The sequence below is a fragment of the Branchiostoma lanceolatum genome, chromosome 1 (assembly GCF_035083965.1).
Source record: "Branchiostoma lanceolatum isolate klBraLanc5 chromosome 1, klBraLanc5.hap2, whole genome shotgun sequence".
In the NCBI taxonomy this organism is placed as follows: domain Eukaryota; kingdom Metazoa; phylum Chordata; class Leptocardii; order Amphioxiformes; family Branchiostomatidae; genus Branchiostoma; species Branchiostoma lanceolatum.
This window is the reverse complement of record NC_089722.1, coordinates 8,171,698-8,192,319: the sequence shown is the minus strand read 5'-3', so window position 1 is coordinate 8,192,319 and position 20,622 is coordinate 8,171,698. Positions and strand designations below refer to the sequence as shown.

At 43.1% G+C, this 20,622-nt stretch overlaps 3 protein-coding genes across 15 annotated transcripts in view; 1 reads left to right on the top strand and 2 right to left on the bottom strand.

Annotated features, from left to right (window-relative positions):
* Window positions 1–3,257, bottom strand: part of LOC136432087 (serine protease 23-like) — a 62,936-nt gene extending 59,679 nt beyond the window's left edge. Inside the window, exon 1 of the mRNA XM_066423116.1 lies at window positions 3,051–3,257. The gene's annotated coding sequence lies outside the window, so the exon portion shown is untranslated. The remainder of the gene's footprint in view (window positions 1–3,050) is intronic.
* LOC136432065 (NADP-dependent malic enzyme-like) overlaps window positions 1–12,058 on the top strand; it is a 41,310-nt gene extending 29,252 nt beyond the window's left edge. For all 3 annotated transcript variants that reach the window (XM_066423086.1, XM_066423100.1, XM_066423093.1), the window contains 11 exons: window positions 5,379–5,454; window positions 5,732–5,893; window positions 6,453–6,556; window positions 7,047–7,156; window positions 7,459–7,556; window positions 8,128–8,241; window positions 8,492–8,603; window positions 9,156–9,298; window positions 9,850–10,023; window positions 10,593–10,745; window positions 11,124–12,058. In XM_066423086.1, coding sequence (XP_066279183.1) covers window positions 5,379–5,454; window positions 5,732–5,893; window positions 6,453–6,556; window positions 7,047–7,156; window positions 7,459–7,556; window positions 8,128–8,241; window positions 8,492–8,603; window positions 9,156–9,298; window positions 9,850–10,023; window positions 10,593–10,745; window positions 11,124–11,273 — 1,396 coding nt within the window. In that variant the 3' untranslated portion in view covers window positions 11,274–12,058. The remainder of the gene's footprint in view (window positions 1–5,378; window positions 5,455–5,731; window positions 5,894–6,452; window positions 6,557–7,046; window positions 7,157–7,458; window positions 7,557–8,127; window positions 8,242–8,491; window positions 8,604–9,155; window positions 9,299–9,849; window positions 10,024–10,592; window positions 10,746–11,123) is intronic.
* Window positions 12,059–12,623: 565 nt separating this feature from the next.
* Window positions 12,624–20,622, bottom strand: part of LOC136431977 (uncharacterized) — a 116,981-nt gene continuing 108,982 nt past the window's right edge. For all 11 annotated transcript variants that reach the window (XM_066422997.1, XM_066422989.1, XM_066423005.1 and 8 more), the window contains 9 exons: window positions 20,057–20,141; window positions 19,785–19,862; window positions 19,401–19,644; window positions 19,091–19,214; window positions 18,648–18,870; window positions 18,296–18,405; window positions 17,806–17,995; window positions 17,397–17,556; window positions 12,624–16,917 (listed from right to left, as the gene is read on the bottom strand). In XM_066422997.1, the coding sequence (XP_066279094.1) occupies window positions 14,138–16,917; window positions 17,397–17,556; window positions 17,806–17,995; window positions 18,296–18,405; window positions 18,648–18,870; window positions 19,091–19,214; window positions 19,401–19,644; window positions 19,785–19,862; window positions 20,057–20,141 (3,994 nt within the window). In that variant the 3' untranslated portion in view covers window positions 12,624–14,137. The remainder of the gene's footprint in view (window positions 16,918–17,396; window positions 17,557–17,805; window positions 17,996–18,295; window positions 18,406–18,647; window positions 18,871–19,090; window positions 19,215–19,400; window positions 19,645–19,784; window positions 19,863–20,056; window positions 20,142–20,622) is intronic.

The following is a 20,622-nucleotide window of genomic DNA, read 5'->3' as shown; positions in this document are numbered from 1 at the left end:
CCTCTGAGCAAGTTACTACATCTGCTGAAGTCTGCAGGCCTCAGGTTAGCTTGGGCGTAACACTCCCCACCTGTTCAAATAGCTGCTGTCTCTCTGATGAAAGTCGCCATAGTTAAGGGGTGGGAAGAAGCTGACATGGTGGCAAACAGCCTGCTTTCTCTATCCTGTCCTATATGTGCCAAAATGTTGTCAGCTCCGATTAACACACTGGTAACCATCAAGTCAGGTCAGCTCGTGTCACAGCGGCACCGGAACTGCATGATACTGTACCTTGTTCCTCTGTATTAGGCTTGAGCATTGTTTGAAAATTTTCTTGTCCAGCTGTTCTTTTTCCTTGCTCTTTCTTCCTACATTTGTCTCTGCCTTTTTCCTATCTTTCTCTTCCTTTATGTTCTCATCAATTTCTCTTTCCCTTCTTCCTTTAAAATTTGTTCTTTTCCCCGTCTAATAATTCTTATATTCCCTATCTCCGTTTGTTTCACTGCCTTTTTTTCCACCTGGATAAACCTGAGAGTGCTTGATTTTTATACCATTAGTTTTTTCTTCTGTTTTATTCATTTTCTATCACATTTGTATTCTGCATTCTTCGTTGAATTTACGAGTATCCTGTTCATAGTGAAAGACCTTGCAGTCCGACCTCCATTTCTCGCACTGCCATCCGGTGGCCTGTTTTTTTACCAGACAGCATCTACATGCAAGCATGCCACCTATTCCAGCACCCCCTCGTCAAGTCTGGTCATGTTTCCACAGTATAAACCGTCCTTCCACAGACTCAGATTCTAGCAAGAGTTACACTTGCCAGAACTGCAGGGCAGAGAAATATTTACCTGGCCAGGAAGGCCTCTGTGTCACAACAGTTAAGAAGAGTAGGTAAACTTTTCCACAAGGAGGAACAACTTGTACCCGTGCCAAAACTTACGCTGGTACAGCGAGGGTGTGGTCACTGTAGTGTGTATGTACACATTCCCTTGCACTCAACATGTAGGACAGTTGCGTGTGAACATAGTACAGGAAGGCAGGAGGAACAGTTTGGTCTTGTTTGGCTCACTGAAAGCTTTATGAGTCTGCTTATGGAGTAGAAAAAGTATTGAAAAAATGATGGTTTCGAAGCTTCCAAAGCACCTGTTTGGGATTTGTTCTTTTCAGCATTCAGGGGTAGTAGTGCACTTATTTCTTCAAGTTACATCAATGGTACTATACGATACCCTTGGTTACACATAGACGGAGGGTGGTATCTGCTTTAAGATGGTAGCTTTCCGGCATTTCCGCAGCAGATTTTGTCCAAATCATGTACATGTGTATTATCTATAATTACATGTCTTATATCATGGCATAAATATCAGCTGGTCCAGTGATCAGTGATAACTTTTGGCACATGATAACCTTCATCACTTAACAAGGCCTTGAAGCAGTTTTCACAATTGTCCTTAAACCGGTTGTACTTCTTGCCTTGAACTTCTTGCCAATTTTCACAATCAGATAATGTCACAGCTGCTCGAGAACATCATTTTCATAGTTGGTAAGTTTGGAATCGGAAGTGGTGGATGGCATAGGTTAACAGGTGTTTCCATGTTAACACGGGAATCTATGTATGATAAAGAAGTTATTTGTTAATGAACATGTATTGGCATTACCTTGGCATAGTACCTATTAATAGCAGCCAATTAGCTAATGTACAGTAGCTTACAGCAACAAGAAAGAATCCGTTGCACTGGCAACATTGATACAAAAAGTTTTCCATTTTGAAAAGTGGCTATGAGAAGATGTTGGAATTCAGGTGACTACATTCCCAACGGGAATTTAGCATTGGCAGATATGTGTGAGTCAGATCTTAAAATTCCTTCTCCTTCTGGTGTGTGGACAGATTCCACTGGAGTTTTCTAGCCTCATTTCACCCAGTCTGTACAAATAAGGTCCGCTGTCTCCTCACTTCATCATCCTGTCACATAAATGTTGTCTGTGTTCCAAGCCAAGCCACAAACATGGTCAGAATGTCCCACAAGGCGACGAAAACGTCCAAGACTAGATTTAAGAATGTACAGGTCTAGACATACACATGGATCTTAGATGTCTCCCCTTGCATAGACTACTTGTTAGCACAATGCCATGGTGTCAAAAGAACTTAAAGCTTTGTTGTTAAAGTCACAACTCTGGAAAAGTTCTATGACCCTAGATGCGACAAAGCCAGGAAAAGAAGCAGGAATGAATAGCATTAAAAGCTGTCACTCAAAGCAGAATAGCATGAAGTAAATATAGTTTTGGACATGTAGGATTAATCTAATATGATCAACATAAAATTCCCTTGCCTTTTTTTGTATATAAGGGAGGTTCACACTTGCGCGTATATCAAGTCTGTAGAGTTCCACATTGACATTTTCTTAAGTTTGCTATCAAAGAAGTCATTTTTTGGTTTGATAACTAGGCTGCACAACGTAAAAAGAATTTCTTCCCCACGAACTTACCTAACTAAGCCCCCAAAATGTCAATACAGAACTCATACGGACTTGATATACGCACAGGCCCCCAAGGAAGAAATAGATCAGTCAAAGTACTAAATATCCAAAGTTTGCCCAGGTAAATTTCGAAACCTTTGTCTACCATCAGTATGTGGCATAAGTTTCATATAGATACAAATGTACTTTTAAAGTCAACAACACAGCTTGACAAGTAACATCGACAATGTATGATACTAAAATCTACTGGTCGCTCCAAGTTGTTGCCCTAAAATTTGACCATCACTGTCCATGGCCATCTGAAACATGTTTAAAGCACTGTGTACTGTAATAGACCTAAATATCTTAAATAGGCCATCCTGGGGTACAGACGTACAAACGGGCTTAGCTGTCCTTGCATATTGCATACCTTTTTCTTCACAAGGCTACGGCTATACTGGAATTTATCCGGTGTTATCCAAAGTTCCTGTCCTGATTTTACATCTAACTGCCAACTGAAGTCAAATAGAAAATGCACAACTACTTATCCATAAAGTTTTGTATAGTTAAGGTGCAGAGCATTAGATACAATTGTGCTAAAACAATCTCTGTACTTACCTTTTCCCTGAAGTGCTGTTGATCCCACTTGGCCGAAAAGGCTGCACTTCTCCTGTTATTCCAAGTTCCAGGCTTGCTTTGATGCGTGCTGTTTGAAGATCCTTGCAGCTAAAACCAACACAGCCAGCCTGTACCTTCCTTTGAAGCTCCCCTCTCTAAAGTCTTCCACACTTGCTTCTGCAGGAGTCCACACCCTAAGGTCTGAAGGGTCTGATGGGGAGATTCTGCTACACCTTGTTGCTTGCCATTGTGTCATTTTTTGTTAAAATTACACTTTTCTCAAGCACTTTACTTGAAATTTATCTTTCTTTCATCTTAAGGTTTCTATAATTGGCTCATGTTTCCTCATATTACATTTGCTGGGATTTAACAGCTGACATAGTGCTTCTCTCAAAGACTCTGTAAGAGCCTCCCTTTTCTGGAAGAAGAAACCATGTGTAGCCAACAAGCTGTAACCTATCAGGCTCAGAAACCCCACAAGGGTAGAGAATGGAGTACTGCAGGAGGGTGCGAATGGGGTTTTCTGGTATCACATTTTTAAGTCAAGACCTGAAGTCTTAATCATTAAGTTTAATATGTATTTATTAAAGTGTGCTGTATAAAGAAAACTGTAAATTTCACAGTATAGATGGTACTTTTCCTTTGAAAATGAAAATTAGCAGACAAGGTGTTTCTGAAAACTTCCAACGCGAAGAGTTTGGATAAGGCTTTTGGTCAACAATAGGATATCTATATGATACTATTAGCAAAAGGAAAATGTATTTCAGATCACATTGTCTTTTCAAAACCCTACAGTATTTAAAGATTCAGCTAGTTATTTTGATGATGTATATTTTTGCCACACTTTTGTCGTAACATGAACCAAAAGGTCGGAAATTCCACCAGGCGGACATCAAACTTCAAAGCAATGTAGCTTGACCCCATGACCCTTTGTGGAAACCTCGGGTGATTATAAGTTAACAAGGTTGCAGTAGGATATTTAGCTGGGGAATACCAGGCATGGCTAACACTCTTAATGGCTTTCTATAGCTCTCAATATAAAGGGCTGCTTGTGGGGAGAAAATCTTACAATTAAGCTGGCTTCTTTTTCATCTGAAATTCTACTAATTATGGAGGACTTTAAGGTCAGTGTATAACCTTCCAAGTCTCCTAATCATTAGTGGAATTTGATTGATGATTTGTCCAGTTTGAGGTGAGGAGGGTCAGCTGATGTCATTGAAGTATAAAATCTTAGTTTTAGAAAAGAGAAATCCAATAATGTAGACTTGAATCTGTACCCAAATCTTGAAAACTACTTTTTCACTTCCACTGACACAAAGGCTGTGAGAGACATTTGAAAATCTTCATACAAGTCAACTAGGTTGCCATAGTGATCCACTATCAAATAATAATCATAAGGAATGACTACTCTTAAACTGAAATGATTCAGAAAATAACCCTTGTAAAATCTGCCATCTTTGTAAAAAGTTGTGTACCTTAAATTTCCAAGAACAGATAGCCTTGATTGTACAGGGACTCGTTGCCTTCAGCAAAATAGCAGGAGTCTGCCATCTGTCCTGTACCTGCCTGTATAATTTCAAGGATATCATTAATCCTTCTCAGCATTCTCTGCCCAATTATCGGGCCCCTCGGGTCGTGGGTCAGGCCCAGCTGTACTATCATACATGCTTGGTTTGTCCTGGCCAGTCAGCGTACAGGGGACCTGCCTGCCCTCTCCTTTGAGCGTAATCACTCATTTTAATCCCACGTAATTCGTAGCCGGACTGCTCAAATTCAACGTACAGCGTCACATTCAATGCAAAGCATAATTTGTGGCTGCAATGAGTATTTAAGCATAAATAAAGCAAAGCCAGCTTGTCGAATTTAATGTAATATGTAGCCACTGCCTCTCTGAATTTAGCATAGAGCATTGATGGTGCCCCCCCATGCAGGCCCCCATACCGAGCTGGGATTTCCTGGTCATGCTGTGTCAGGTGAAAGGGTGAAGTGAAGTATGACATCAACACAATTAAGGGCAGACATACATCTGTATTCTCAACAATGGTCACAATGATTCTATAGATTTTAAACAGAAGTAAAGCTTACATGATAAATAGAATACTATTTCTTGTCTTTACATTGATCATCATTATTATCTTCGCCGCTTTTCAGTTCTTCTGCTGAGGCAGGCTGTCATTGTTTTCCACATTGTTTTGTTTGCTGCTGCCCGATGCACCCCCTCCCAGCTACAGCCCATCTCATGTATATAATACAAATGTATGTATATAAGTGTGTGTTGACTAGCTTTATGGATCAGATACAGTTTATTGTCTTGTTTGAACCTTCCAGAGGTCTGTTCATCAGCATCCATGACAGAGGACATATAGCAGAGATGCTGCACTCCTGGCCAGAACCTGACATTAAGGTAGGCAATGGGGCATTCAAGCACTGTTTCAATAAAAGGAAATACCAGTATGTAAAGAATCTTCAGCATACCTACTTTTTCTTTTCAGGAATAACAGCTAGCAATGGAAAATAAATTGAAAGTGTGATCTGTTTAAAAGCACAAGAAAGAGCCCACTGTCCATTCCAAATGCATCATACTGCTTTGTTCTGCTTTCTTAGAAATAATGCTAAAAAGCCACATTACAGATATGAATGAATGGACATTCAAATGTATGATAACGTTGTCTTGTCCACAGGCAGTAGTGGTAACTGATGGAGAGAGGATTCTTGGATTGGGAGACCTGGGGTGTTATGGGATGGGTATCCCGGTGGGTAAGCTGGCTCTGTACACCGCCTGCGCCGGGATCAAACCAGAGCACTGCCTACCTGTCACCATAGATGTGGGCACTGACAATGAGGTAGGGCTGGCTATCTGTTTATTGACTTGTTCTAAAATATGATTTGTTTTCAATGTAACATGAAACCAATTAAGCTAGCCTCCACCAGGCCTTCCTATGGGGGCATAGATTGTAGAATTCAGCAAAAAAAGGGGATAATTGGCCAGTAGAGTCCACGGGAAGGTTGATATTTCCCCCTCACGCCTGCAAATGAAAAACTATGGTGGCCTGACTCTCCTGGCGATTATTCTCCCTATAGCCGGCGTAGTCAGTCTGGTAGAGACTATAATTAAAAAACCATGTCTTGAGGGTTGCAATGTCAAAAACACCATCTGGCAGTTGAATGACAAACTGCAAGTGCTTTGATTTTGTTTTTAGATACACCCTACTGTATTTTACATCAGTGAAATTGTGAAACCTGTGATACGATCAAGGATATTCAAAAGGAGTTATATGTACCAAAAACAGTAAGTAATTTAGAATATCCAGAGTCATTGATGACTTCCATTGTTCTACATCAATGGTATACAAAATGTATTGATTGATTGTTGTTTAACTCAGTATCTCCCTTCCATGACAGGAACTATTGAATGACCCCCTGTACATCGGACTGAGTCACAAGCGAGAGCGGTCTGTGCTGTATGATGAACTGATTGATGAGTTCATGGAGGCCGTCACTACAAAGTAAGTCATGCAGAGTATGGTAGTAGGAAACACTTAAACAAATGTGTGTAACATCTAACATCTACTAACATAACTCCACCAGGGTACATAATTCCACCACCTTGAAAAGACACATCCAAGCAGATCTCCAATTACCCCAATATCCCCCAGTATAATGCACTATTGCATATCGAAACTGTGCAAACCCACTGTTTTTCAAAGTGGCGAATTTATGTAACCCAGCGGATTAATGTTAGTGGAGGTATTATGTAACTCTATCATGCAAATGTAGTTCAGAGAGTGTTTTAAAAGCTTCCACAGAAGAGAGTGGCAGTCTGTGGTGACGACTGGCCTGCATCAGCGAAAGCTGAACTTTGCGGTAAAGGAGAGAGAGAGAGAAAGTTTCCATTCTTGTACATTACAACTACAATTGTACCTGTACACATAGGATTTCAATCCATTGATTTTAGGTCACATTCCAACGTCTTCATTCTCTTGCCTGTTTCCCCAGGTACAGAATGTCCTGTCTGGTTCAGTTTGAGGACTTTGCAAACCACAATGCTTTCCGACTGCTGGCCAAGTACAGGAACAGATACTGCACATTCAACGATGACATACAAGGTACATGGGCACTTCCTTATTACTACACCATGATGTTTGAGTAGTCAAGTCTTGTAACTTGCACTTGGTTTGGAAGTGCATAAAAGCGTTGACTTTCGATCAGAATATCGGGGGTTTTGATCTTGACCAATCATGTGATGAAAAAAGGAAGAGAAACACTTAAAGAAAGAAAGACAAAAAAGGAAAGCAAAAAAGGAAGACAAAAATCAGAAGAAGAAAAAATGAAGACCTTGTCATTGAAGGCAGACTGTTGTCAGCTGATTGAGTTATTGTTTGCTGACATTATTGCACTGTTGCCACAGGGACAGCATCAGTAGCCACAGCTGGGCTGTTGAGCTCACTCAGACTGACGGGGAAGAAGATGCAGGACAACAAGTTTCTGTTTGTGGGAGCAGGAGAGGTGAGAAGGTGTTGGGAGGGGGGGGGTTCTGCATGGTTCAGGTATATCTATGAAGAACTATACAATTAGAAGGTGTGTGGTTGTATGTGGGTGGTACTCACCCATGTGTGGATGGTATTCAGCACCAGGGACAGGTATGTTTGCCTGTGTGTGGATGGTGTTCAATACCAGGGACAAGTACATGTATGTTTGCCAGTTTAGGTGACGTTCAGCACCAAGGACAGGTATGCTTGTCTATGTGTGAAGGGTGTTCAGTACCAAGGACATGTGTGTTTTTCTGTGTGTGGATGGTGTTCAGCACCAAGGACAGGTATGTTTGAGTATAGATGATAGATGGTGTTCAGCACCAAGGACAGGTATGTTTGCCTGTGTGTGGATGGTGTTCAGAACCAAGGACAGATATGCTTGAGTGTGTGTGTGTGTGCGTGTGTGTGTGTGTGTGTGTGTGCGTGTGTGTGTGGTATTCAGCACAAAGGACTTGTGTTTATCTGTGTGTGGATGGTGTTCAGCACCAAGGACAGGTATTTTTCCCTGTGCTAATATGCTCATGTTGCTTGTTGTTTGTTCCCAGGCTGCCCTGGGTATTGCAGGCCTAATTGTGAGCGCCATGCAGGACGAGGGACTGTCCAAGCAGGAGGCGTGTGAGCGGATCTGGCTGATGGACAAGGATGGACTAGTCTGTCAGGTGGGCAGGAAGTTGTGCTGAAACATTGTCTCTTTGCTGATAACAGAAGTGACAAAGTCTAGAAAGAAGTCTAGAACTGAAGATGACAAAACTTGCTTCTGCAAAAAAATCTTGTAATCAGGGCCTTTAACATCACAATCCTGTCTACAATGTAGATAAAGTACCATCTTTAACTCCTCTTTAAGATAGCCTTACAGAACGTATTCCCACCTTTGTCATAATGATCTATTGTCTCATACATACACTACAGGGCCGATCTCAGGGAAACGTGGATGGACCCAAGACTCCATATGCACATGAACATGAGTATCTGCCTAATGTGGAAGCCTGTGTCAGGGAGCTGAAACCCTCTGCTATCATAGGTAAGACTTTCTGTAGCTCACTTTGTCATGTTGGCACTTCTCAACAGAGTCAAATGGAATGTTTGTGGGGTATAGTTTAGTTATAGTAGACATTTGTAAGTATCGCAGAACTACGAATTAGTACATATTTTATGCAGACAGCAAGGCTCTGTTTTTTATTCCTCCTTTTTAACCCTTATCTAAGTTCCAGTCTCCAAAGAGTAGTGTGATGTCATTTTGTATTGAGAAAGTTTGTCGGAAAGTTTGTATATTTTTGTACGGTTCTTGGTGGCAAATGTGCTAGATGTTGGCACATTGGCAACCAAATCAGTACTGTGTTTTTTGGCACACTTTTAGACAGATTAGCCGAAGAGGCTCGGTATAGTATATCACTTCACAACAGGCGTAACTCCACTGCCAGGGAAGGTCGTGTTAAGTGCCTTTCCCAAGGGCACAAGGGCGCATGGTGAGTATTGAAACCCAGGTTGTTTCGAGTCCAACAGCCATTGTGTCACACCGATGCCACTAGAGTTTATAAATAGTTATAGAAAACTTTATCTATTTGACCTGCAGGTGTAGCTGGTGCCGGTCGTCTGTTCACAGAGTCTGTGGTGAGGATGATGGGACAGTTCAATGATCAACCAATCATCTTCGCCCTGAGTAACCCAACGAGCAGAGCGGAGTGTACGGCTGAACAAGCCTATGGCTGGACCGACGTAAGCGGCTGCTTTCAAATGTGATGTTTCACTGTAGTTCAGGGCTGTTTCAAGGGAATGAAAAGAAGGATTCCCTCCTCCCCCCAAATATATGGGTTTGAGGTCTTTGACCAGTTCAAATACCAATACAGTTGAACCCGGACTCAGCAACCACTCAAGGGACAGAGGGAAAGTGGTTGTTGATGACAGGTGGTTGCTCAGAACAGGGTGGGTTTAACTATGTAGAAATGGAAGGGACTGTTTTAATGTGATTGCCTACACCAGGTGGTTGCTAGACCAGGTTTGACTGTATATAGTTTTGCATCATGCTATAGAATGCTCTTTTTTTTGTCAGTGAATAATGTTGATTCTACAGGAAGAAGGAAGGGGGGGACAAACTATGACTTGGAAAAAGACAGTTGAGATGGGTTGCAGATGGGAGGGGGCTCAGCGGACAGCATCGAACAATAAACTGTTGAAGACAATGACGGCCGGCCTTAGTGCATTCACTCAAAAGCGGTAATGATGATGATGAATAATTTTGTTACTTTTTTGCCCATTCTGCTGCCCAGGGTCGAGCCATCTTTGCCAGTGGAAGTCCCTTCAAGCCAGTCACTCTGCCCGACGGGCGCACCTTCACCCCAGGGCAGGGGAACAACGCTTACATCTTCCCCGGGGTGGCGCTGGCTGTCATCGCCTGCCGTGTGCGACACATCCCCGACGGGGTCTTCCTGTCAGCTGCTAAGGTAAGCTGGCTGTTGCTGTAACTGTACTGGTTGTGGGGATTTCATTTCGGGGTTGCGAGAAAATGGAGTGTTCCCTGTGGTTTGAAGTTTACGGTTGAAACAAAGGGGTAGATGGGCGAAACAACAGAACAAGCATTTTTGTGACGGTTTTAAGTTCACAGTGAAGAGGCAACCGTGAAAATCAATTCCAAACATTTCAACATTGACAGTAGGTGATAAAAGTTGAGAAAATTGAGTTGGGAATGATCTCATCTGTGGAGCCTCATGTTTCATGTAGCAGCTTTGCTTTGATCTTTGTAGTAAAGATTATTTGATTTTATGTTTTTGTACGAGCATATTTTAGTTGATCCCTTTGACATGTTGAAACATAACACCTGGCAATGTGCTGTACCTTACTTTACATCACTCAATCCCATCCTCATACATGTACATGTATTAGAGGGTCAGGGACGACAGTGGTATCAGGCACTAGCTTCCTCCAGGCCTTCTTGTATCCAGTGTACCCATTGCCCAATGTACTGTACACTCCTGGTGAAACAAACACCAAACCTGTACATTTCCCCATGCAGGCCCTGGCAGCGCAGGTGAGTGAGGAGGACCTTGCTGCAGGCAGGCTGTACCCTCCACTGAAGGACATCCTGAAAGTCTCCACCAAACTGGCCACACACGTGGCAGAGTACGTGTACAGACACGGGCTGGCAGCCTTCTATCCTGAACCTGAGGTACTGCTATCTACAACAAATGCACTGTTTCATTAATGTCACCACTCACCAGATTTGATGCTGAATTGTAGCTTCTGTAGACTCTTGTGCATCAGTCTGATTGATTTTAAACTCTTACGGCTTCAAGGAGCAGTTTAAAATTAACAATTTGGAAATGTTTTCTGTGTTATTCTTTAGTTTTATTCTAAAAGTCAACATAGATTGGATTTTGTCCTGTTATCCACCCTGCACATTTTGCATTTTCCTCTTCAACAGAGCCTACCCAACAATCCTTCCTGGTCTATCTCAAAGAACTGAAAGGAGATATATTTATATCATAACTTATTGAGTTGGTAATGTTGACTTACCGTACGGTAATCGATTGTCTCATTTCTCCAGGATAAGGAGGCCTTTGTGAAAGCGCATCAGTACAGCACCCAGTACAGCACCTTCCTGCCAGACGTGTACCGCTGGCCCAAACATGCCCAGGAGGTCTCACTCCAGGAGGTGAAACCGCTCTGGGACGACTTGGACGAGAAAGGACACTAAACTGTCTGCAGTTCACAAAAATATCAACAGGGGAGCTTTTGCCAGAAATCTTGCAACTGTCAAGGAATATCCAGCAAGGAATTTTAACTAAAAAACTAAGAGAACTGCCTGTACTTGCAGTTCATAACGATATCAACAAGGGGAGCCATTGACAGACTGAAACAAGTGTGTTGACCTGTTCTAAATTTCATTGGGAAATTTGCTGGAACTTGATGTAATACAGCCTAAAAAATATAGACTTTACAGAAAGGCTGCTGCGAGGTTGATAACATGCTTTAGTAAAAGAGGAACTTGACTACAGAATAGCATGAAGATTGACTATGGCTTCAAACTTTCCAACTTGAGGCATCATAGTTTTCTACTCAATAATTCTACTGAGAAAATGGCCCAATGCAGTTGTGGAAAATGATGCTTTTTTTAAAGACATATATGGCACAGAGATATTAATATACATGTATCTTGAGATATATTGTTTCATGTGATGTATTGTACATGTGTGAGAGTCTGGTGTGTTTTTAGACTTGTCAGCTATTTTGCTTGTGAAAATATCTCTTTACTTTATTTGTTTTGTAAATATAAGATTGCAAAGCATTTATTTATGTAACAGTACAATATCTCACAGTTGTCAGCTTGTATTTTTTTATTGCATGTGTAGCTTTTTTTCTCAATGTTGTTTTTGTACATTTTTATTTATGGGATGTGAAATATGTATGTAAAACAGAGTTACATGTATTGAAGACATGTAAAGTTGTCAGCAAGAAATAAAATGGTGAACATACTGGTAATTTGTGTGTCATCTTCTGTCTCAGGATTTGGAGATTTTGTCTACACAGAACAGGAAAACATCACTTACTGCAATGATATTTCTGATCACTAGTCGGTGCTTTTGAGACATGCAGTGCATACTGTTCTACTCCAAAATCAACCGGTCTTTTCAAGCATCTAAATTTCTATATGTCATCCATAAAACCAAGTCATAGACCACCTAGATATTACAAATTCATCAGGAATAAACCTGCATCTGCTCATCTTGAGGTAAACTTCCCAAAAACGGATTGTACAAGTGGTTAAAAGTAATTCTTTCATGTCTTTTGCCAATATTTTTTGCATTGCAGTTACCACAATGCCATTTATCTCTTTAAAAAGGTGTACTGTTTATGAAAGTCTAAACCTGCCTTATCCACTTAACTGGTTCTTGGCCAGTTTCATTCCCTAAAAGCTGTTTTTAAAAGGCTTTTTCTCATTCATTCATAAACCTCATGTCCAGCTGACTCACACACACACACACATGTAGCACAGGCTCTAACAGTAACACTCCACTCACGAGTGCTTAAGAAATAACAGACAATGTTTTCTGTCAAAATGAGGTATTTCCTTTAATAATGCTTTAATAAGATCTGACATGAAACAGAAAAGAAACAGGATAGAACAATTTTAGATAAGATTTGGCCCGGTAAAAGCCAAGAACATATCAAACATTAGAAATCAAGCAGATACACCTAATAAAAAAAGCTCTCTATTTACAAAAATAAAAATGCATTTAGCTTTAACAGCTGTGGCAACAACACTAACCATAAGAAGTAACTGTCGCAAGAAGTTGCATGAACATGTATACATTGTATAGTTACAGTACGTGACTGGCCGAGTGTGTGATACATTAAGACTTTTGTCTTTATCAGTTACAAGACAAAATAAAAACAGTGGTTACTAGATTGGCACAGACTTTGCCACTTTACAACTGGCTTTCGACCAGTTGAGGAGAACTATACACAAGAAGTGATACAAGAAAATATATGAATAAAACATAGTACTCTATATAGTCTTAGCTTATGTACAACAGTTTGATTTAATTACAAGCACATGGCAGCTTTTACTGGCCATAGACTGAATAAAACACAGAAGGCCCATAAAGTTTAGGTAATTTAGGGCCAGGGCATTCAGCTACATACAGAAAATGAAATAAGCAAAAATTTAAGGTACGTTGATTTCCACATTTTTGCAAGCCACACCTGCAGTTCTACATAGAACTGTGTATGTAGAGAAACACAAGTGTTAATCAAACATTCTTCTGAACAGAGTCAGCTTAATTTAAGAAATTGTTGTTCAGTTATAATAGCATAAAGAAGGCAGAAACAGTTTAGAATGGGAGAGCTCAACATTTTGCCTCACATCTTGATGTGATTCAGAAGGAATCCTACTAAAGCTGACGATATAATGTAAAACTGTATCTTTTAAAAAAGTAAAAAAAAAATCTAGCTACAACTTTTTACAGTGACAAAATACTGCAGATGAGGAACTGGAAATAAAATTACCTACTGCTTAACAGTCAGCTTACCATACAAACTCTATACTTTATAAATTACTTAGGAGAATTTCTTGTTTACTGCACATATGCCAGCCATGCTTGCACTGACAGAGACTTTGTGGAATGCATATTTACAGGACAGCAAAGCTGTGTTACAGGATTCCTCCACATTAAGTCTGGCACAAATATTTCTACAAATACGTATCGTTACTTCTGACATACAGAAGTATAACCAACATTACGACGTTCAGACAAAACGTAATTAAGAATGTACACTGGCTACTTGGCCAGAGCAGAAAACGTATGTGGAATGCTGTCGCTATTTACACTTGTCCCCAGCTGTAGACGCTGGCTCATGTATTTACAGAAGAATGTAGCACTTGTCCACATGTAGAGCCCTGTGCCCGATTGCAACAGACCTATGGCACATTGTACAACAACTGGTTCTTGGGTAATGAGAGGAACCTCATCTCCCACAACATCTCAATTTTCCTCAAGAGAATAAGATAACAAAATGTTCTAACACTCTCTTAAAGTGTCCGTGTTGTTTTGTCTGTAGCTACACGTAAGACTCCTCAGCAAACATCATCTGGTCCAAGTCAGCAAAGTCCAAGTTGCCTCGTTTTCTCTGGTTCCAGTCTTGTTTCGTCTTGGTGATTTCGCTGACAGTTTCTTTGCTTCGCTTCAGTCCGTTGATCGGGTCACTGCTCAGGAAATAGTCCTTGACGGTGTTTTTCACCTCAGGTGACAGCATTGAGGTTGGGGGGTCTGACTTGGGATCAGGGAAGGGGAACTGGAACTTGGTCCCGGTGGAACTCGATGCCTCAGATTGCGCGTGATCGTTTTTCAGACTCTCCTGGCTGTTCTGTCTCTTGGACTGACCCCTCTGTACAGACAGAAAGTTGGCAGACGTCATGGCTTGAACAATGTCATAAGAACTGATACCTCCTGGGCTCTCCGGAACTGCTTTTGACGTTGAAGAGAGCAGTTTGCTTGGGCAGCTGCTTCTTACAACCTTTGATTCTGTAAGAGAGTCTTTATTCTGTTGGGTCTCAGGAGCCGACCCTCTTCTTTGTCTGTCCAGTGACGTGTCTGTGACAGGAATGTCCATCTCTTTCCTCATGGGCTTCATTGGCGAGTTGTGGCCATAAAACAGCTGCTGTCTCCGCAGCTGGAAGTGCTGCCTGTGCACCGCGATTGTCCGGTCCAGCTCGCTGCTTGTTCTGCGCAGACTGCACACCGGCTTCTGCTCAGGGTTTACCTCAATTTTACTGATTGGCATAGCTTTCCTGGGGACAGAGTCCTGGAACAGTTTGCTACTCGTGCTGGCTTTGCCACCGATACCGTACACCGAGGGGCGCGTGTGGTCAACAGAGTCACTGTTACTTCTTGTCAGGTTCACACCACGTTGTAACCTCGACAGGATGTCAGACGACTTTGTTCCATTCGTCGTATTTTCCTCGTCAAGTTTGACTTCCTTCTGTTGCACACTGCTCTGTTTCTCCCACACTGGTTCTGGTTGCTGCTTGTTTTTGGCAGGTTCAATTGGCTGTTTGGTGCTCCGCACTGGTTCAGTTGGCTGTTTGGTGCTCCGTACTGGTTCAGTTGGCTGTTTGGTGCTCCGTACTGGTTCAGTTGGCTGTTTGGTGCTCCGTACTGGTTCAGTTGGCTGTTTGGTGCTCCGTACTGGTTCAGTTGGCTGTTTGGTGCTCCGTACTGGTTCAGTTGGCTGTTTGGTGCTCCGTACTGGTTCAGTTGGCTGTTTGGTGCTCCGTACTGGTTCAGTTGGCTGTTTGGTGCTCCGTACTGGTTCAGTTGGCTGTTTGGTGCTTCGTACTGGTTCACTAGGTCGTTTGTTTCGCCCTGATTCGCTGGACTGCTTTTCCCACACCGTTTCACTTTGCTTCTTCCACACAGGCTCGTTTGGCGTCTCAATGGTTTTATCTTGCCTCTGCATGCGCATGGTTTTCACAGTCTGTACTGTGAGACCCTGCATGCCGCTGGAGATGGGGTACTGACGGCTGCGACTCACTGCCTCCTGGTAGGAGGGAGGGAGGTTCGGTTTCTTCCTGTCAACAACTTCAAAGACCTGTTCTGCTGTAACCTTTGGCTCTTTTAAATCCAAAGGATTGGGGCTGGTGAAGGTTCTCTGCCGAAGGGCAGATGGCCTCTCGTCCAGTGTGTCGCTCTCGGAACTGCTGCGGGCGTGGAACACCTGCAGGTTGCTATCACTGGACGTGAGCGATTCCAGGGACATCTCTAAGCCGGTTGTGATCAGAGTCCCAGAACTCTTACTTCTGAGCAGGGCATGGGGACCCTTCCTCAGGTTGGTGAGGCTGCTGGCTGGAGTGGGCCTTGCTGCCAATGTGGGAGATGACTTGGGTGGTGTCTCAGCTTGTCGTGATGACATCTTTGAGGGTGAAGAGGCGAAGTACGGCCCCTCCTCTGCCTTTGGGGCCGGAGGAGTTGCCGTGTGAGGCCGTGAGTATGCAACATGTACACCATAGTCTGTTGACGGCCTCTTGTTGTGTAGCCCAAGGGCAATATTCAGCCTCACGGCTTCAGCAGACACCTCCTTCCTCGGTGGCGGGGCGGGAGGACCATGGGAATCTGACACTCTGGGCGACACGGTGACAAGATTTCCCAGGGCTCTCTGCAGGGAGGCATCGCTGGATCGGCGCGAGTTGTTCTCCGATCCAGAAAACACGCTGTCCGACGAGGGCGAGAGGTCAGAGGAGTTACTGTTCTTTCTGACGTCTCTAAACAAGTCCAGTGTGTTCGGTCTGTCCACAGCGCCAGTGACAGTCACCCTCCTGTGAGGAACAGTGTCCTTTTCCGGGGAGTAGACCTCCGTCTCACTGATCATTTTCTGGCTCTCAATCTGCAGCTGTTTGATCTGCTTGATGTACTCGGGGATTATTCTCTCGTCCGAGTTCTTCCTCATTCTCAGTAGCTTCGCTGGTGGAGGTGGCGGCTCTGACTTTCTCCGGTTCCTCCGGGGAGGGGGGATTGGTGTGGAGTCGTGCGAGAGAGAGGAGTAGCCGGAACTGGAGCCCAGAGACATGTTATCCAGGACAGAGCTCATCTGGTGCTGCGAGCTGTCGCTGTTGCACCGCTCGTGCTGGTACTTCGCATCGTAGCGAGACTTGTCGGAGCTCCCAGCATGCTCCTCCTCAGGGTGGTACAGGTTGGTGTCGCTGAGCGTCAGCCCAGAGTCCCTGCTCAGGCTGGAGGGGGAGAACTGGTCGCCGTGCTGCGTCCGCGGGCTGGACTCCATCTCGGAGATGTACAGCTCGCGCTCCAGGCTGTCCAGGGAGGAGTCGTCCCGTCTCATCACTCCTGTACACAAACAAAAACTTCTGGTCAGGACTCATGTGTCAAATATTCTTAACTACTAGTTGTTTTCAGATATTAAAGTCATACTTCACTCCATATCATGGAAAAGCTGTTTCTATCATGATCTGTATAACTATTTCACTAAAAATGTTTGGGATGCCAAATTATACTGTCAGGGAGCCAGCAAATGCCAAAGACTAATCTAATAACTCCCCCCACTGAGGACAAGGTTTGTTTCTACAAAAATACCTCATCAATAGTTTATTTTTAGCCTGACAGGGCCTCAAGGCTTATCCTATAATTACAAATACCTTGCATTCCTCACATGCTATTCCTGTTCCAAACATTTGCGATTTATTGGAATTGTTTGCTGCATTCCATCAAAACAATCTTTGAAAACAGCCATAAAAACTAGTCATAATTTTCAGCCTATAAAACAAAAGTGAAGGTAACCGAGGGTCTGTGAATGAAGTGTTCCTTACCTGTACAATCCTGCATGCTGTTGACAGAGTCTGAGTCACCGCTGGAGTCCTGCCGCAGCTTGTGGTCAGGATCCTGCGGCGCCTCCCCCATGATGGTCGTGATGTCGGCACCGAAAATCTCCTTACAGTGCTCGATCAGCAGCTGCACCACTTCTGGAACCTACACAAGGCAGAACGGCAGTCTGTCGTTAGTCTCCTTCAAAACTAAGTAGGTACATGTATCATTCAATTTCCCTTCAATGTCTGAGCCAACAAAACAAAAAGGGTGACAGCCTTTGATCTTTACACCTGTTCTAACTTGTCTTCATTCCACAAAACATTACACCAACACTATGACAAAACCATTCGGCATCAGTCCTGATAGTGTAACATCCCAGCAGACCAACCCCTGAAGTACCATTCCACCCACCTGTTTAGTGGCAGCAGCCTGGATGTCTCCGCAGGCCTCCAGAGGGGGGTTCAGCATGCTGGGGGCGATGCAGATGGCCAGGTTGTAGGCGGTCATGTTGTTCTCGTCGCTCTTCAGGCTGATGTGGTGCAGGATGCACACAAAGTACCGCAGCAGGGTCAGGTTACCGCTGGGAAGCTGGTCAAGTATTCTGGAAACCAAAGACAGTTTAAGGGGTTATTGTGTTGCTCTTTTACCTGATTTTTACACCAACAATTCTAACATCTTTATGCTTACACTACTGTTCCACCTTGGACAGCTTCAAGACTCCAATCTGATTCAAGTACTGTATCTGTTAGCATAACTACCCTTCTCAGAAAACTCCACACATATAAAGGCAACAGAATCTTCAGAAACGCTGGAGGCAGTTGCCTCAATTGAAAGAAGAAGAATGATAAACAAAAAGCTTCTCTAACAATTTCTTAAAGAAAACAGGAACAGAAGTCCTCACCTTCTGACAATGGTGACCTTGGCTGAGATGTTCTGTTCTGTATTGCAGGCGACCCAGTCCTGGTACAGATCGCTGTGCAGGATGCTGTGGGGCAGGTTACGGAGGAAGTCCTGAAAACACAGGGAGAGAGAGCACATATCAGTCACTGTTGAACAGAACAAGGTCAAACTTCATGTCTCGACTGAAAAGCCGCGAGTTTGAATCCCGACATAAACACTACTGGAAAGGGTTGCTGTCCTTAGGTTCGGGCATTATGCAGTGTTCATTGTGCTGAAAAGACAGTTCTTAACCTTTAGGACTCTGAAGTAGCCACAGGGAGAAGGTTAAAGACTTTGAAACAGCTGTAACATACCTTAAACACAGCTGCTACAGCATGGATGGGGCATTCGCTCAGGTTGTACTCGGCCTCCTTGTCCAGTTTCTCCTTGAGCTCGCGGCAGCAGCGAGCGTTGGCGGACTTGCGGAAGATGCCGGTGACGTACGGCCCGTTCTGGAACAGGCAGGTCAGCAGGTCCAGGATGGGTCTGGGCAGCTGGCCGTCCACGCAGACCTTCTCCAGAGGGTGGCCAAACAACCTGGGAGGAACACATCGGCACTTAGGTTAGCTCTTTTCTAGGTTTACAATTAAAGTAGCTTCATGTAGTCCACCAAAATTGTCAATGTGGAGTACGAAAATGCACAAACTACGCACAATACAGTATACGGTAACTCTACGAGGAAAACTGCTACTACTAAGAAACACAATGTTTTGTTTGTTTACAGTAGAGAAAAACTGTAAGCCTTGGCAGTACTTACTTTCCCCTGGCCTCTGATGACGAGGGTGAGTCGGGCATGTCAGACTTGCTGGAGGTGCGCTTGAATGGCCAGTTGATGATGGGAGACTTCTTGAACCTCTTCAGCTTCTTACTTGGAATGTCTTCTGCTCAAAAAGAGGAACACAGAAAACTTAGTCCAATCTGAAGTTTTATTTGTTTAATTTGAAGACTTAAAATCCATGTGACATTTGTGGAAAGGCATTGGGGCTGCTGCAATGACAGAATATTAGCACCCTTACTTTTGGCTTTTCTTGAACTAAAAGACAAAGTTTAAGATGACTGTAGCTTACCCATGACAATTTTGGTCTTCCTGCTGTCCCTCAGTACAAACTGGACCTGTGTCTCGGGGGACAGGTGATCCATACTGGGCATGATCTCCTGATCCAGCAGCACCAGGTGGTCGTCCCCAGCCGTCACAGCCGCGTCACGCAGGTGAGACATCTTGATGGCGAAGGGGATCTCATGCCCGATGAGCGGGTACGGAGCCTCGTCTTTCCCTGACTTCACCCATAGTCTGTAGTTACTAGCATCGTCCTGGAATCCATTCAGAACATCAAGTTAGCTAATGTCTTCCTTTTTACCTCATGTACATCATTGTTGATTATAATGAAGTTAAAGTATTTATGTGTCAAGTGAAGTTAACCATTATATTTTGAGTGACGGTGACAACTTACCGTAATTCCGAACTGCTGTAGTGACATCTTCACCACATTGCTGGCCGAGTCTGTGTTGCTGACGGAAAAGGACTTAGACTGGAAAAATGGGAAAAAGAACAGAATGTTAAATCAACATGAACATTCATAGCTTCTACTTCCAATGACAAATTGCAATTTTTCATCAAACACTTTGTTGTATATACAACCAATTTTGTAGTCGAGATAGCTGATAATGTTGCTTCAAAGCCAACTTGAGTATGGTAATATGTAGAGGCAACTAATCTACTTACATAAGCTGGGCACTCGATGTCCCTGTTCTCTACTTTCAGAGTCACAGACTTGGGCTCCTCCTTTGACTTCCCCTCTGCTATCAACCTGAGAAAAAAAAGGAACAAACAATTGAGTAAACAACTACATCACTGCCTCTTTTACAGGTCAGAAAAACATGTTTTTCTAGCAACATAACAGATAAAAATCATTATACCCACCTCCTCTTGTAAGATTTAACTTTTTGGCGAACTGACATCATATATACATCATTACATAGCCACTACAACCATTCTACAGTACACAACTGGGTTGAAACACTATCTTCAAGAGTGTGCAGTGGCCAACTAAACTAGACAAACATTCTGACAGGTAACTTGTAAAATACTAATCAAGATATTATTGCTTATTCATGTGGAATTCCTTCAATTTATAGTCACGGTAAAGGCATTTTTATGCCATGGTCTCTCTTAACAAATAAAGCTCTAGTTATAGGGACACTTCTCTGCACTTCAGATTTTTTGTCCTCATTCTTATATTTTGTCCCCAAATTCAGGCAAGGTTAGCGGTAATGTTTTGCATCAGTGAC